Here is an 18,351-nt window from a genome sequence, read left to right as displayed (position 1 = left end):
TTATTATTTTTTATAAAAGTATCCCTCCAGTTAGTTGTAACAACAAAAGCATTTTTCATAAGTCCATCTTACATGTATCAATGTACCTACAAGGCTAAATTTACTTTTTGACCCTTCTAATACACTCCAGTCAGAGCAGTCACTATGACCCAATTACAATGACGCTTTGAATCACATAGCAGGATATTATAGAAAATTTTGCTGAAGTGCCTCTTCCTTTAACCAATCTTTTGAAGAAAGGGGAGAAATTTGTGTGAACTAAAATTTGTCAGAGAGCTTTAGAAAATTTAAAGGAGATCCTATGCCATTACCCTGTTTTAAAATCTCCTGATTTTGACAGACCATTTTCTTTAGCAGTGGATGCTAGTGAGGGGGCAGCAGGTGCAGTTTTGTTACAAAAACATGATGAAATTGACCATCCAGTTGCCTACTTTTCAAAAAAATTCAATGTTCATCAAAGGAACTGTTCCAATATTGATAAGGAACTGTTGTCTCTAACTGTTGTTTGGCAGAATTCTGGGTACCTCTCATGAACCAGTTGTGATATTTACTGACCACAAACCTCTGGTGTTTTTGAATAAAATGAAAAATAAAAACAGAAGATTGTTAAACTGGAGTTTAATATTGCAAGAATATAATCTGTAAATTAATTATATCAAAGGTACGAATAATGTAATAGTGGATTGTTTGTCAAGATGTTAAAATTGAGCATGTAAAGAAATATAAACTCTCAGGATTAGGATATATTGTTATAACATGTGATACATTATGTACTGTTATCACTGGTAGTGATGGTAAAGTCAGCTTAGTTATATCTGAACTTTAACTTGAGAGTTAAAATTCCTTTGTGGGGGAGAGTGTGATGGATTATAACATATTTTACATTGTATATAGATATGTTTGTAAAGGAGATAGATTGTGGGCATAGTGTAGGTCACAACAACACAAACACTTCACAAAACAAATCTCATTTAAAATGCAAGAGCTTTGTTTTAAAGCGAGTCATGCAGTCGCCGAGAGCCTTTGCAAAGACTGCTTTGCTAAAGAATTTCAAAATTTCAAAAGAAGGTGTAAATGGATTATTGTTTTGAAAGCAACAGATGAATGGACTCAGAAGTGTTGGTCCAATGCTGCTATCTGTCTGGTAGTAGTTTCCTGTTTCAAGAAGGTCATGTGGTTTACAAGCAGAGAGAGAGAGAGCCCAAACAGGCTTTCTCAGTGAGAGAGAGAGAGAACTAATTTCTGCAGTCATGGCAAGCTGGTAGCTTGTTGAAAACCCATTTTGAAGATGGGTTGTGAGTTCTGCGTTCAGCCTGTTGAAAACCCTAGTGATCCATACAAGAGGAACTGGCTGGATAGAGTGTTTCACCGGAAATAAGGGAAACAAAAGAACTCTGTGGTGACCTGCAGAATAAGAGGTTATCATTTGGAAAACCCTGAAGGGGCAAGTTTCTTCACCAAGACACTGAAGTGGCTGATTGTAGGGAATCAGTTTGTGTGTGTCCAACAAGCAACGAACCTCTCTCTGAAACCAACAAGAACCTTCCTGATCTGTAACCAATTAACTTTAAGCCACCAGAGCTTCATGAAATTTATAAATCTTAATTTCTGTGCACAGTATAAGAATTGCCTGATATCAGTGAACTTGGAGAAGTGAGAAGTGAGATGGGACTGTGAATCCAAGAACTTTTACATACACGTGCGCTTAGAATTAGAAGGGAGTTAAGTTAATAGTAATAAGTTAAAGTTTGATTGTTTTTATGTTAAAAGAAAAATTTAAATGACTTTTATTTAAGTAACTATTTGTCTTGGTGAATTTCTATTGCTACTGGGTTTTGGGGCCCTCTGGGCCTGTAACACTGGCTTCCGTTCCAACAACATCTGCGAACAACTGCTGGAGAAGGACAATCGGAGCCTACAGGAAGTCGTGCAGATGGCTTGATCGCTGTTGGCTGCCTAGAAGGACGCTGTGGCTTACACTGCGAGCCACTCAGCCACCAGGTGGAGAGCACGGGTGCCACTATCTTGGGACTCCGGGATCCTGACTGCCACTGCCAAGCACATGACGTGCAACTACTATGGCCAGACCAAGCACCCGAGGAAGTGATCTGTTTGAACTGCAGGACAAAGGGGCACTACGCCAAGGTATGCCATTCTAAACTTTCCTCCAGCAGCGTCGCATTCAGACCATGACCCTGTGTTGAATAGGCAGCCCGTGGTGCGTCCATTTACCTCTATCTCACTTCTCCAAGTTCACTGATATCAGGCAATCTTATACTGTGCTCAGAAATTAAGATTTATGAATTTCACGAAGCTCTGGTGGCTTAAAGGTAATTGGTTACAGATCAGGAAGGTTCTTGTTGGTTTCAGAGAGTTGTTCGTTGGACACGCACAAACTGATTCCCTCCAATCAGCCACTTCAGTGTCTTGGTGAAGAAACTTGGCCCATCAGGGTTTTCCTACGTGGAGTACCCAGCTGGCAGGGAGGACACCATCTCCATCAGGGACCTGGCCCCCGCTGGAACAGAGGGTCCAAGTGCCCTGCGAGCCTCAGAGCTCATTCTCGCTGCCCCCAGTCAGGGCCTCGGGGGATTTGGTTCAGGAGGAAAGTGCACCCCCTCCACCTTTGAGGCAGAGACCCAGCCTGCCTCTCCTCCCTCACAAGGGGACCAAGAGACCCAAGGCCCCCCGGCGCTAAGGTGCCTCACCAGGATCTCCAGAACCTGGACCACTTAAAACTGTAAATAACTGTGTATATTTTGCAACCTTTTTTTTTGGAACCCATGTCCTCTATCTCCATTCACAGACCCTAAATTCTACAGGAAGGGGTGAATGCAGTGAACTGGGATTCACTGGTTTCCCGCCTAAACCCAGAGCCCTTCTGAAGACTCCTGTCCAACCCTACCCTGAGTTACAAGCTAATAAAAGCGTTTGTTCTCCATCCAGTCGTGAGAGCTTTTGATTCACGGGACACTCTCGGAACCGTCCCTTTCGGAATAGCAGAAGGAACCGGTGGGGAGTAGGAGGCAGAAGCTGCGGGGTTATTTAGACTCGCGGTGGGGAGAAATAACACTAGAGGGGGCCACTGAAGGGAGCCGAGGAGATCCGTGGACTCTTGTCTGCACACACCAAAACGGAAATAGAAGTTCGCCTGGATACCCAAGCAAGTTAACTTTCAGAGCGAGGAAGAAAGTGGGCAGTCATGAGTGGAAGGCGAAGTGCGCTGAGGGGGCCAACGTTGGAAAGACCAGGAAGAGACCCTCTCCAGTGGACGTGGGAGTGAACTTGTCCCCGGCTGCTTTGTACAATGTTCTCGGACGGTGAGATCCGTTTCTCCGGCCACGACTTGTTCTTCCTCTGGGTGGGTCTGGCCACTTCTCTCCTGGACCTCGGAACGGATGCCTGGGTGGCGCACTCGCTCTGCCTGGCTGGTGACGACTTGTGGGGCACCGCGGTCGTGGGGCTGGTGGCTTTGTGCTCGGCGGTCGTCCAGCTGTTCAGCTGGGTCTGGTTCGCCGGCGATCGGAAGCAGCTGGGGAGTTTGACCCAGTCCGGCCTCCTGCCGAAGTTGAAAAGCGCTCCGGGAGTCCGCGTCCTTGGCCTGTTGCATTGGCTGCAGATGGGACTCCTGGTCAGGTAATGGTCAGACAAAGGCAGCCCAGTTAAGCGGCAGGGTAAGAGCCGAACGCGGGCGGGGCGGGAATAACGGGGCGGGGCAGGAATAACGGGGCGGGAATAACGGGGCCGGGATAGAATGACGGGGCGGGGCTAGAATGGCGGGGCAGGAATAACGGGGCGGGGCTAGAATAATGGGGCGGAGCGGGAATAACGGGGCGGGAATAACGGGGCCGGGCTAGAATGACGGGGCGGGGCTAGAATGGCGGGGCAGGAATAACGGGGCGGGGCTAGAATAATGGGGCGGAGCGGGAATAACGGGGCCGGGCTAGAATGACGGGGCGGGGCTAGAATGGCGGGGCAGGAATAACGGGGCGGGGCTAGAATGGCGGGGCAGGAATAACGGGGCGGGGCTAGAATGGCGGGGCAGGAATAACGGGGCCGGGCTAGAATGACGGGGCAGGAATAACGGGGCGGGGCTAGATTAATGGGGCGGAGCGGGAATAACGGGGCGGGAATAACGGGGCCGGGCTAGAATGACGGGGCGGGGCGGGAATAACGGGGCGGGGCTAGAATGGCGGGGTGAGAATAACGGGGCGGGGCTAGAATGGCGGGTCGGGAATAACGGGACGGGGCAGGAATAACGGGGCGGGGCTAGAATGGCGGGGCAGGAATAACGGGGCCGGGCAAGAATGGAGGGGCGGGAATAACGGGGCGGGGCAGGAATAACGGGGCGGGGCTAGAATGGCGGGAAGGGAAGGGAATAACGGGACGGGGAGGACAAACGGGACAAGAGGCCAAATCAGACGCAGAAGTGAAGCGACTGGGTTCATGTCCACAAGTTTTGAACTGTTCAAGCGGAAACACGAGTTTGAACCCCAGCATCCCGGTCGATAAAGGTTGTGTCCGAATCCACCTGCCAAGTTTTGAGTTGAAAGGAGGAGCTGCCGTTCTTGTCCGAGACGCGTGTCTCCGAAATGGGTCAGAGAGGCCCCGGTTCACTCGACACGGACAAATGAATGTTGATGTCGACGCGGAGATCAACGCCCTATAATTTACACTCTGAGATTTAGGATGAAAGTAGACGCAGCAGGACGTGGATGCTTCCAAGAATTTATTGCACAAGGGGCGGCGATAGCGTTGCGTTGTGGGGTCGAGTTCCTCTCCATCAGCTGTGGAGGACATGGCTTGCCAAACTGGATTCCCCCGAGCTGTGATCATCTGGTGCTTAGTTTGGCATTAATGCATCCAGTCTGGGCTTCTAGGAAACCTCAGCCGGTCTTGCAGCGTCCATAGGAGACAAAGATACAACGCCAGTTCGGGGCTTGAACAATGGGTAAAGAATAAGCAAAAAAAAAACCAGGAAGGCTGGGGGAGGAATCCAGACCAACAAAAGGTCTTAATTGGATATGATAAAGGGAGAGGTGAGAATGGACAATTGTCTGTGTGCTGGGGGAAAAGGGAGAGAGGCAGAACTGGGGAAGGTGATGGGGGAAGAAGTGGCAGGGGTGGGGGAAAGAGTTCACAGAAGCCTGGCATCCCGTTGGAGGGCGCGCAGACAGAAGAGGAGATGTTCCTCCAGTTTGCAGGTGGCCTCAGTCTGGCAGTGCATGAGATCTTGGACAGACTTGAGGGCAAGGATGGGGAATTGAAATAGGTGGCCATTGATCTCCTAGGTTTGCTAGAAGGCGAACGATATTTACCCAATCAGTATTATTCAATGTTTTGTCCTTACACAGGCCCTAGTCTCTACATATTGTGGTTTTGAGTTCCTGTCCAGCTATGGAGGACATGGCTTGCCAAATTGGATTCCCCCTAGCTGTGGTCAGCTGGTGCTTGGTTCAAACCCTGCTTGCTCTATTTTGGACTGACCCCAATGAAGGATAAAATGTTGAGCTCTCATTGGTGGATGTTAAAAGACCACATGGCAGAGGTTTCCCAGTAATCTAGTCAATATTAATGTCTCAACCAATTCACTAAATTATATGGTCGTTTCCTTGTTCCTGTTTGTGAGAATTTTGTCCTCCATTTTGGTCATTCTGCTTCCTACATCAGACACAAGTACTTCACTGGCTGGTTGGTGAAAGGTTGCACCTTTTTAAAGACAAGTCGAAGTAGGTTAGATTTACATTTGTAATTGCTGTGGACAGTTAGATACAGTTCTAACCACCTACAATAACAAAAAAATACCTGGTGGAGCCAGGTAGAAGGTTTATACAACTTTATTAAAGAGCATTTATCAGATCTTTTCAAAGAGATGGAACAAAGACAGACTTGAGAAAATAACTCAAGATCAAGAAATTAGCCTAAAAAAATGTAGCAGCTATTTCAATGTGGAAAAGTCTGCATAGAATACTGCATTTGTTGAGTATAAATCAGAGGACTTCACAAAGTATGAAAGGCACCTGATACAGGTGAGGTGTATCTTTAATAATTATTGAAGGAATATAAATGGGGGGGGGGGGGGGGGAGAGAGAGAATGGAAAGGAAGAAAACTGGGGTTTGAGTTGAATGGCTTTCCTCCTCAATGTGCCCTCAAGATGTATGAAATCTTACTTTTATTTTGTTCCATCAGGTACATAAATGCACTAGAGTTGGGCTTTCAAATGTACAAAGAAAAGGACACTATGGGCTTACAGTATGCCATTTATCTATCTTGTGATATCAGCATGTTACGACTTTTTGAGAGCATTTTAGAAAATACTCCTCAACTCACTCTGATGCTCTACATCATTATGAAGAAGAATCAAATAGAAATTTACCAGTGTAAGTACAGAACAAGCACGGTTGCTCAATTTATTCACTAATGTCATTGATTGAACCAGCAATTAATACCCACCTGAAACTGCCATGGAACAGAATGAGTTGTTGAACCAAGTCTGAAGGCAATTAAGAATCAATCACATTGACCTGGCTCTGAACCCCAGTAGCAGCTGGGGTAGATTTTATCTGAATTAATTAGTAAACCAGATGAGTTTTTCTGACACATTAGTGGTTTCATCAGCTCAGTGGTTGGAGCAGGGGTCATGAGTTTGTTCCTCGCTGGGGCCTCATTTCTGTGTGGGGTGCTGGACAAAGTGGCAACTCTCTATCTTGTTAAAGAATATCATGTATGTTACATTCCAAATGGAGTATTACATGACAATAATAGAACCTTTAACATTGTGAATTCCAGTTTTACCTTCTAAAAATAACTTAGTTGCAAATGTAGAGTTCAAACTAATTCTTCAGAAATACTAGTACACTAACAGTGGACCCTGTAACAGTTTTGAGTTGAAGAAAATTTGTAGATGCTGAGATTGCTTGAGAAACTCTGCTTCCTGTGAATGCTGGAAACCTGCTACAATACATAACCAATGTTTGGGGTCTGAGCAGTGTTTAATACACAAAAGTGCTGGAGAAATTGTCACACAGTGCTCAGAGGGAAGCAAAGATACATAACTGATGTTTCAGGTCTGAGCCCTTCATCCAGGTGTGAGCAAAGAGCAGGTAGCCACCTGAAGAAAGCACCTGCCTGCTTTTTCCTCATACTTCCTGAAACATTGCTTATGTATCTTTGCTACACAAAGTACAGTTTGACCTGCTCAGATTCTCTAGTATTATGTTTTTACTACAGAGCAGGCGGGATAATAGCTCTTGACTCGGATCTCCATATAGAATCCAAACCTCTGAGGAACATTCTGCCTTCAAAAATTACTCAAATCAATTTGCTTCTATAATGCAAAACTTCAACATTCAGAATTGTATCTTTCACGCTAGAAGACCTCTTGGTCTATATTCTTCTGGGTGTGGCAACAAGGCACAAGTTCCATGAACAGCTTTCCAGAACTAATTTGGTTATTAAGCTGCACACACTATTTTCTGCATACTTAATTAGGGTGCCCTTTCTGGAGATAATTTCAATGGCTCCATTTCATGCTGTCCTGCATGCGAATTCTTGTTGGTGGTTTACTCTCTTGAGAGATGTCTATCACAGCTAGTCACTCTTCACACATAGCAGCTGCACCTCCAACAGTCATTAATTAATCATCTCCAGAGAAACTTCCACCAAAATGAAGATAGAAATCTTAAAAATGTCACCTCCATTTTAGATCCAACTAAAGCCACTTTCAGGTGCTCAGATGCAGATAATGCGCCGGCAAACACGGCTGGGGGAGTGCAGCTGGGCGCGGAGAAGACCCCTTTCTGTCACCTGAACGTGCTGGCCGAAGGAGAGCCGCGTCCGAGCAAACACCGGCTCCTGTGGCCGTAGTCCCACTGCTGCTTTCAGGTGTAACGGGGGATTCTCCGAGCCAGAGAATATACCTACAGGAGGGTTAGGTAAGTGCTCCTCCTGGCCGGGTTCTCCACTTTCAGGTGGCCACCTGACAGCCGCATTGGGGTAGAATAGGCGGCTTTACAGTCGGGTATTCTGGCCACCTGAAAGCAGCTATAGACTGTCCTTGATAACAAGAAGGCTCTTTCACACTATTATTGAATAAAATATGTAGTGAGTTAGCTTTGTGCCTGTGCTTCTTACTGTGAAATTACTCATTAGCAGATGTCCGATGGATAAATATGATGCAGAAATGTTCATGAGATTTTGAAATGCTTGAGGACTAAGAATATGGCCTATAAAGGGTTACATTATGACGAAGAATGTGGCAGTTTTTAGAAAACCTATCTTGGTTCGGAGGTAATTAAATATTATATTTAAGTGACTAACCTTCCCAAACATAATCTGCTCATTATTGATCCAATTTCCACAGATTTCTCCTTTGCGGCTTCTTTCCTCTCCATTGCCTGGGCTGTCCTGGACTTTCACCAGTCCCTGCGTGCATCTCTTTCTGACAAAATGAGTCTCCAATTCAAGTCGATTGTGCCTTACTTCTTGTGTAATCTGCTGCTGATCTTCCCCAGGATAGTCAGCATTGCCTTATTTGCAACTGTATTCAAACAATACGTCTTCTTTCACTTTGCTATAATTTGGCTGTCGATGTTCTTCTGGGTGTGGCAACAAGGCACAAGTTTTATGAACAACTTTCCAGAAGAGGTCTTCTATCGAGGTATGGTGGGAGTGATCTTGTATTTCACCTGGCTTAATATCTCTGAGGGAAGAACACTCATCAGACAGATTATCTATCACTCATTCATGGCAGTGGACTGCGGAATTCTGGTTGGCTTCTGGTGGCTTCACAGAGACCCCATTTTATCTGCTCCCTACACAGTGCAACTACTTGTTGGTACATCATCATCTTATCTTGTTGGCGTGATTGTAAAATGTGTTTATTACAAGTATTTCCATCCCTTTGTCACAGAGCACATGCCAAGTCTTGATGAAACAGACAGTCTACAGGAAGATGGATTCCAATCAATGTGCAAGAGACCTTTGATAAACAAGAGAATGGAAATCCTTTCCAATAGTTTTTACTCCCTTCCACCTGAGGAAAAGGGTTTCATTACAAAAGTAGAGGAAACTAAAATCTAAAGGAACAATTGCTTCTTTTATGCCAGTTTACAGAAAGCTATTTCTTGATATTGAACTTGATATTGGTTTTATTTCAGGAGAAATGTTATACAAGGACATGTTTCAATAGGAGTGTACAAAGTTGAAGCATATCCTTGTATCGTTAGTTTTGTTCCAAATTTTTATCCTTCTATCTTGCCAGTTTTCAGGTGCTAGTGTTGAAATGAGAGCAAAGTTCAAGTTCATTATCATCAGACTGTACATATATGACCAAATTAAATGGTGTTTCTCTCGACCATGGTGCACACAATTCCTTTCTCACCCAGCACAACCACATGCATACACACAAATGTAACACAAAATAAATGAGCACAATTTATTCAGTTTAATTGTCAGTCTGTTAACCAATTGTAATATTAATAACCAAACTAACTTCTCACTGTGAATTTTCAGGTTTGGACATGCAGCAGGTAATTTATCTGCACAGTCTATTGCAATGGAGACACTGATCAAACACAAAGATAATTGGCTCACAGTCACTGTTGACAAGATGTACACGATAGTGACTACCCACTTTTCTCTATACAGTTAATTCATGTTTTGTATCCAGACAACTGACAAAAGTGGAAATCTGATGTACTTATGTAAGATGTACAAATGGAAGACAGCCTAGACACATCAAGAGGGCCAAAAGTGCAAGATCTGTTGTATGTATGAAAAAGCCAATATTTTTTACAATTTTTCTTTCTTGATAATTGTGAAGACAATTGCATTATTGATTGACATTATCCATCTATTAAATGACTCCAGAATGTTCAACTTCAGTGTGTGGTAAATCTGTTCTTGAGGCATTAAATAGCAAGTTAAAACCAGTTTTCAGGCATAAAAAGGGACTCATAGCTCTACATAGGTCAACCAATCATCCAAACACAAGCTGGAACTCCAAAGCCATGTGATGTCTCACTTCTCAAATTCCTTAATTCCAACCATACTTATTGTAAAATCCATCCTTCAATCACATGAAAGTTTCCCAAATTTCAGTAAATATAGAGCTATGGAGGTAGTTGAAGGCATAGGTAATAATTGAGAGATTTTGGTAAATTGGATGTAGATGTAGGCCATACAGCACTGGGTGACAGCTGAGCAGAGCAATGCATCTTGGGGTTTGGTTTGTATACTTTTGTGCAAACCAGAGATGGTTGGTGGAGGAGATAAAGGACCTGGGTTTATAGCTCTCCAGGAGGATATATTGGAGTACTGGATAATTCCAAAAGAGAGAATGCTGGATGGCTGAACCAGAGTCCAATGTACTGAAGTAGTAATGACAGCTAGAAGGGGCAAGAAAAGTCTGTATTCAGTGGGTCAATCATCCACTGAAAAATGACCAAAATAAAACTCATGCTAATAAGGCAGCTGTGAACAAAACCTCAATCAGCCAATCAAACTTTCATTGTTGAATGATTGGTATTAATTTTTTATTAACATCTTTACCACTACAAATTGGACAGTTGTTACTTACATAAATGTATCCCATCATAGTTACCTGTATTGTATGAAACAAATTTAAACAGATCATTTAACTCAAAATTAACTGTTTAAGCTAATAGAGACAACAGCCAATTGGACCACTCCATGTCAATGCATATTAAAACACAGCAGTTCACACAATAGTGTCTCTATTATGGGAAAGTACATGTAGTTCTGCCTGCTGGAGCCAAGTATCTACGCCATAGTTTGTATTCATCATACAAAACACACAACTGATGTCAGGCAGATAATACAGGAAAAAACCTTACATAGTATTTGTTTACAAAGCACGATGGTACTTGTAGGAAGCTTAAGAGAATGATGTCAAGTGGAGTAGTGGCATTTGCCAAGATGCCAGAAGTTTTATATCAGACTGAGAACTTCTTATTTTTAAGTACTGAAAAAGGCAAAATTGTCTTCACAGTTAGACCTGTGTTCAACAACTGTAAAGATCACAAGAGGTGACTAGATAACAGCTGATCCAATTTGACCCCGGTGTAATTCATTGAACGTAATTTGCTGAGTAGAATTCATTCATCTTGGGCATCATTGAACGTAATTTGCTGAGTTAAATTCATTCATCTTGGGCATTCACTATCTTTGTGGAACAACATAGTCAAACCTCATGTATTATTTCTGGCAATTTATTCCCAAACTTGAACCAAATTTCATTTGAAATGAAACAGAACATTGAGCAAAATCCCTAAATTAAAGGCAACACTGGATCAGAGAGAATGAGAACTAATTCTCAACATACATTTGCATTCAATAGGAATAAATAGTTTATAAATATTTTCAATAAACAGCAGTAGGTCCAGCCAACTGTATTTTTTTGTTGCTTTCTTTATTCAGAGGTGAACTAATACATATTATTATCAGCATCTCAGATATCCAAGTTGCTCAAATCAGGTATTTTCTTGGTGACATTTGACTTAAAAAAAGGGAAAATAGCAAAGTCCACTTGTAATATCATAAAAAATATGCCTGAACAATCTCAGTAGAAGCTGCGAACAGAAAATCACTAATATAGTGATTCTGTGGCTGCCAAAGAGGACAGAATGAAGCAATTCAACTTTTGGGGGGAAATGGGGAGAGAATGTGCACCAAAATCAGCACATTTCTTCCACCATTATTCCTTTGGTCATTTCACCTTTTTCATTCTAGTACAATACTTTGTTCTTCCACCATCTTCCCAATGCACTTCTCCCCTCACCCTTCCATACAACTTTTCATGCTTCATCAGTTTAATCTAACCATTTCCAGTTTTGGTAGGTCCTTGACCCAAATCATTAACTCCTTTCGCAGATGATACCCAACCTAAATATTCCGACCATCGTTTTTGCTTTAAATTAAGTCTCCATCCTCTACACAAACAGTTGGTGTTGAAAAGGAAAATTAGCTGCTGAGTTTGAGATGCTATTTCAAGCTCAGTGCCCTGCATCAGCATGGGAACATTCAGTATTAAGTACAACCCAAGGAAGGAATTTTAAAAATCTATTAGAATTAAAAGGACAATTAAAATGAAGTTGTGTTTTAAAATGTACAAGGCCTGTTCATTAACATTAATCAAAAAAATCTCCAATCCATGTCAGCAGCCAATTTCCAATTTAACATTGCCGGATCGGACAATGCTGAAATATAGATGTTCATGAACATTTGTACAGCAAGAGTTCCAAAAAAATGTCTTGCGCAGAATCTCCTTATTAATCATAGTAAAGGTTTCAGTGCATTGAGAAAGGAACAGACACTGGCTTGACTATAGTTCAACACAAGATAAGGTCTTACTTTAAAGATCCAATCCAAAAGATTTTTGCATTTGAATAGTTTTTTTTAAAAAAGGTGATAATTTCACCCTATAAAGCACTTGCCACCTGGTGCATGACTGTTTTTAAGTTAATGCCCAACATTAATAAGCAGATCACTCAGAAAGCAGGACTGCTCAGTCCCAAGTTTTGTCCAGGGTTGACAAGAATCATTATAAACAAAGTTAGTGGTCCACACTGAAGCAAGATTCAAGCCATCTTAGCAGTCGCTTAGTTTTGTGTTCCTTTCCAATTGTTCACAGATAGTCCATTTCCAGAGCTTGATGCAATGACATCAGGTCACCATGATTCAATATTCTCCAAAATGGCATGTTGTGCTAGAATTGAAGAGAATGTATCAAGGAATCTAATAAACATTGCGGTCTTCATCCCAACAAAATTTGCACATCTTACAAAGTAAAAATATTTTATAAGAGCAAAGTAGGCCAATTGGCCCATCGGGTCTGCTCTGCCATTTAATCATGAGCTGATCCCTATCACTCACCCCCACACCCTGGCCTTCTCCCCATAACCCTTGATGCCTTGACTAATAAAATACCTGTCTTAAATACACCAAACAACCTTGCTTCCACTGCCACCTGTAGCAAAAATTCCATAGACTCAAGACCCCTGGCTAAAGGGATTTCTCTGCATTTCTGTTTTAATTGACACCATTTTATCCTGAAATCGTGGCCTCTTGCCCTAGACTCCCTGGGTAAAGTAGAATCACCATTATCTGGAATTCAATCAACTGGAAACCCAAACAACCAGCAAAAGAAATCGAGGCAATAAATAAAATTTAAAATACATAAGAATAAATAAAAAGTTAAAGTTTCAATAAAAGTTTAAGATTGTAAAAGTTAATGTTTTTCTGAAGCAACACCCCACCCCTTGGTGAAGATGGGTGCAAACATTCAGCCAGCAGACTGCCCCGGTTGTGCCCCACCCACAGCAGCTGTTTGAATAAAGTTGTGTTTGAACAAAATGGCGACTCCCAGGATGAAGAGCTGGCCAGTGCCGCTCGTCTCTGGGTTGATTCTCCCAAAGTGCCTCCCTATCTGTGCCTAGTCTTAACCTTGATTAGTATTAAGTCTAATATTAAGAACTTGTTTGTAAACTTGGGGGAGGGTTAATAACGATGGTGATACAGTTAGCATAGCGACCGGGGTTTGAATTTAAACTTTGTAAATTATGGGACTTTACATAATTAAATGTTACAATACTGATTTTTATTTCCCAGTTACTTCACATTTTTCACTCTTTTAAAATGTGCATTTTCAATGCAGGTGTATTGGTTAGGCATTATAACATGTCTCAGTCAAGTGGAAAATTTGACTATGGCAGCATCTGCGATCCCTGTAGATGCCGAATAACGGGGATTCTACTCTATTTATAGTTCCTCTTAATCAGGCAAATATTGTGCCTGAATCAATATAAAACTGAACGCACTTGTGTAGATAAAAGAAACTCCAGACACTGGAATCTCGAACACCAAAAGAATACTAGAAGAATTCAGTGGGGCAATCAGGTTATTTCTGCCACCCATTTACACCCATGTGATCAATTAATCTACGAGGTCATATGTCTTTTGAACTTTGGTGGAAACTGGAGAAACTTCTAGGCAGTAATGGGGAGAATGAATAAACTCCTTACAAACAGAGGATTTGACACTGGATCACTGGTGTTGTAATTCTTTGGCTTGGCTTCACGGACGAAGATTTATGGAGGGGTAAAAGTCCACGTCTGCTGTAGGCTCGTTGGTGACTGACAAGTCCGATGCGGGACAGGCAGGCACAGTTGCAAGGGAAAATTGGTGGGTTGGGGTTGGGTGTTGGGTTTTTCCTCCTTTGTCTTTTGTCAGTGAGGTGGGCTCTGCGGTCTTCTTCAAAGGAGGTTGCTGCCCGCCGAACTGTGAGGCGCCAAGATGCACGGTTGGAGGCGAGATCAGCCCACTGGCGGTGGTCAATGTGGCAGGCACCAAGAGATTTCTTTAAGCAGTCCTTGTACCTCTTCTTTGGTGCACCTCTGTCTCGGTGGCCAGTGGAGAGCTCGCCATAGAACACGATCTTGGTGTTGTAATAGCACTGTGCTAACCACTACACTAACCATGATGCCCCATTTGTTGATTTCAGGTTGTGATCCTGCATCAGTCCTATTTTGACAAGCTGAAACCTGCACATATGTCCTTGTATTGCTGGAGAGGGCGATCACTCCATGTCCCTGCAGCTTTGGAGTCAGTGCCAATGGCCTTGTAGAGTGTTTTTGTTATCCACGGGATGTTGTGCCCATATCCATCACAATTAACACAAGATGTTTTAAATTTAACAATGCCCTTCTAACAAATTCTTTCAAGTGATCATAGCCAATGTTTTGTTGAACTCAAGTGATCAGGTTCTGTAACCTTTTGGTGTTTATGAGATTTCCTCATCATCTGTGCCAAACAAGCATCATTACTTACACTGAAAACCTTACCTGTTTAGCTGCATACTCCTCATCTCGACCATCTCCAATGACGACATAGGTAACTTTCTTTCCAAATCTGGACACAATGCGCTCAAAACAGCTTTCTTTGCCTGGAACACAAAGTCAGTGAAGAGCAAGTTTGTTGGCTCAGTCTATGGAATTTTCTCTACCTACATAAACTGTCAACTACACAAATAAAATTGTCCCTTCAGTAAAGCAATTGATCTGCATTAGATAAACAGTCAGAAATGCTCAGTGGAACACCGGTAGCATCTCACTCTATATATTAAGTAAGACAGCCGACTTCATCACATGGACATTAAAGGTTCTCCCAGATGACACAGGAAGAAGGGCAGATGTTCAGTGCCTTCATTCACATTCCTCTTTAAAGAATTACTAAACATAGGTTAGCCCTTTATGTAACTGCACGTGAACCATTGTTGGCTCTGAACAACAGTCTCATTTACCTGCCTGCGATCAATTCATTCCATAAGTATCAGACATTTGAACAACAAAAAAGCTGAGGTTTTTTGCTTTCAGAATTTCTTTGCAATCAAAACATTCTTTGCAGTTTTACTTCAAACTGGCAGGAGGAGCAAACCTCATTCTGAAGGACAATTCCCACAGACAAATCATGTACATTCAAACAAATCAGAATGTTGTACCAAAGGAGAGAACAAGGTGTCTGTGGAAGTCAGGTTTATAGTAGACATAAATGGGGGGCTGGGGTGTGGTGGAAGGAGAGATATGAGTGGATCCAAGGGAGACCAACTACAGACTAGGCATCTGTTTGGCACCTGCTCTCATCTGCAGCAGCCACTTTGAGCTTTCAGTTCCATGTCATTTCAACTTTCCTTCTCACTCCCATTCATCTTTCCGCCCTCAGCCTTCACTGCAGCCATGGAGAGGTCAAACATAAACTAGAAAAACGTCTCATATTCTGCCTGGAAAGCCCACAGCAATACAAAATGTTGAATTTTACAACTTCAGGTAACCTTTAGTGTTCCTTTAGCACTTCTAATGGTACACCCACAGTGGTTTAGTTTACCTTTCCTAACCTGCCCCCTCCCCACTTGGCTCCATGTGTCATCAACTGGTCTCATCCCTCCCAATCACCCCTATAAACTGGTGATCTTCCCTCCATACTCTCAGTCCTGTTGAAGATTCTCAACCTGAGTGCCATCCAGCCCTTTGCCTCCACCTGTGGTGTTTGACCCATCGAGTTCTTCCTGTGGTTTATTATTTTTATTCTAGAATCCATGTTTAGATTGGCTGAATATTAAAATTTAAATAACAGAACTCAAAACTACATGACCATATGAAAAATGTAGCAGCCACAAACAGTAGAGAAGGCTAGAGGAAGATAGAATAAATAGCATCCAAAAGACACCTTGCAAATGTTGGTGATTTTCTATTCCCTCAACCATACCATCGTCGGTAAACAATAAAGGTTTCTAAGGCACGAATTGAACTGTATAATACCTGATGGAAGATGTAACAATACTGTATATATCAGAAATACTCACTTAAACCATTCCATACATTAAGTTTACATAGAAACAGGTCCAAATGTGCATAAGAACCAGAAATACCTCAATGTTTCTTTACAAAGCAACTATGTGTTGTATATAATTAGCTAGAAGGAAGTAACTGAAAAATCTAGTCCAGGCTAAACCTCTTACCTATTTTTGTGGCACTGTATATGTTTTCAATAGGGAATATTCCACCTAATCCATACAGCAACACTTTAGCTAGAGCTGGAACTAGTTGTGTCGTGGTGACCAGGATATTAATACAATTTCTTCTGAAATGTAAAAAAAGAAAGATTCAAAATGGTCTATTTAATGATTAAAATATTCAATGTCCTTGTTAGCCTCATATTAATGAAGTTAGTGTTATTGAAAAAGTTCACTCTTCATTTGGTCATCCAGCATCAAAGGTAAAGCAATTCGGTAAACAATAGACACTCAACAAAACAGTGCAAGCAAGGTGCATTTAATCAGGCAGCTGCCACTGTTGTATCGGGTGCAAAATTCCACAGATTACCCCCAGGGAAAACCAGTTCCTCCTCATCGATCTTAAATCTACCTGCCCTAGTTCTGGTATCACCTGCCAGTGGAAACAACCTCGCTGCTTCTATCTTATCATAATTTTTTGTCTCAATTCGATCCAGTCTCCCCCCCACCAATGCTTCAAAATGCCAATGAGTATAATCCTGGGCACTCTCTCCTTGTAAATTAACTCCTTCCTTTCTGAATCTGGTGAACCTCCTCTGCACAGCTTCCAAAGGCAGTAAATTCCCTTGCACCCAAGAGCAGAATTGTGCAGTATTTCAAGCATGACCTCACCAGTACCCGTAATTGAAAAACATTTCAGTTGTTAAGTTCAATCCCTCCAGCAATGCAGGACAACATCCCATTGGCCCTGTGATACTCTCCCTGCACATCATATTGTAATTTTTGCACCATGCCTCATCCACTACTTTTTCTTCCAAAATGGATGATTTCACATTTACCCATGTTGTACTCCATTTACCGGATCCTTATCCACTCACTCAACCTACCTACAAGTCCTCTGCAGTCTGCGTCCTCTATACAAGTTGCTTTTCCATTTAGTGTCATCAAAAAACTTAGTTCTGCTGCACTGTTCAGATAATCTTAACTCTCTGTGAGCCGGAGCGACTCAGTGGCACAGCAAGCAGAGCTGCTGCCTCACAGCTTTTTAGGTGCTGCATGGAGTTTGCTTGTTCTCCCTGTGATCACATGGTCTCATCTGGTTGCTCTGGGTTCCTCCCACCGGGGGGCGTTGCAAGTTTAATTGGGCCACTGTAAAATTCTGGCAAATGGAGTACATCGGTAAAGGTGAAATCATCTATTTTGGAAGAAAAAAAAACAGTAAATGAGACAGGATCTAAAATTGTAGCATGGTGTTGTACAGGGAGAGTCATAAAAGATTCGTCTGCACGTTGTCGTGGCTGTCCCTCGAGGTAGAGGAGGATGGCCTTTGTTCCACTGATCCACAGAGCGAAGACCCCTGCATGTGTATTTGTTTAATTCCAAGAAGCACGATACTTCACAAATCAACCAACTCATTCCAATGGCATGAAAACTATGATGATTGGAGCTGATGGATTTCCTGCAGCCTTCACCCGCCTTCGCAGCCGTTAAGTTCAGACCAACTTCATCTGCCTGTTCCATCATTGGTTGAATTGTTCTGCCATGAGTTACCCTACCAGGAGCACGGCTCCAGACACCATCACTCTTAGAATCACAAGACCACACAAGCTTCTCCACTACGATACAGTGACAATCTATGGAGAAGCAGGCAGTCACAAAGGCAAATGGACATTGTCTTGCATTGCTGGAGGGATTGAATTTAAGAACAGGGATGTTCTTCAACTCCAGAGTACTGGCAAGGCCGCACTTGAAGTACTGGGCAATTCTACTCTCCTGGTGTGAGAAAGGATTTATTGCCTTTGGAAGCTGTGCAGAGGAGGTT

General features: G+C 42.7%; 2 protein-coding genes across 8 annotated transcripts in view; one reads left to right on the top strand and one right to left on the bottom strand.

Moving 5' to 3' along the window:
* Nucleotides 1–3,113: 3,113 nt before the first annotated feature.
* LOC138741340 (XK-related protein 8-like) lies at nt 3,114–9,880 on the top strand. Its single transcript, XM_069895240.1, has 3 exons — nt 3,114–3,636; nt 6,191–6,381; nt 8,364–9,880. Exons 1-3 carry the CDS (start codon nt 3,308–3,310, stop codon nt 9,080–9,082), a joined length of 1,239 nt encoding a protein of 412 aa, XP_069751341.1. The 5' UTR covers nt 3,114–3,307; the 3' UTR covers nt 9,083–9,880.
* Nucleotides 9,881–10,477: 597 nt separating this feature from the next.
* Nucleotides 10,478–18,351, bottom strand: part of LOC138741337 (eyes absent homolog 3-like) — a 67,162-nt gene continuing 59,288 nt past the window's right edge. For 5 of the 7 annotated variants that reach the window (XM_069895228.1, XM_069895227.1, XM_069895230.1 and 2 more), the window contains 3 exons: nt 16,536–16,657; nt 14,863–14,963; nt 10,478–12,728 (listed from right to left, as the gene is read on the bottom strand). In XM_069895228.1, coding sequence (XP_069751329.1) covers nt 12,648–12,728; nt 14,863–14,963; nt 16,536–16,657 — 304 coding nt within the window. In that variant the 3' untranslated portion in view covers nt 10,478–12,647. Of the gene's footprint in view, nt 12,729–14,862; nt 14,964–16,535; nt 16,658–17,416; nt 17,725–18,351 lie in introns of those variants that run through there. The other 2 variants (XM_069895229.1, XM_069895231.1) reach the window with 2 other exon arrangements.

This window comes from Narcine bancroftii, chromosome 8 (genome assembly GCF_036971445.1).
Source record: "Narcine bancroftii isolate sNarBan1 chromosome 8, sNarBan1.hap1, whole genome shotgun sequence".
In the NCBI taxonomy this organism is placed as follows: Eukaryota; Metazoa; Chordata; class Chondrichthyes; order Torpediniformes; family Narcinidae; genus Narcine; species Narcine bancroftii.
This window is presented reverse-complemented; position numbering and strand designations above follow the sequence as displayed.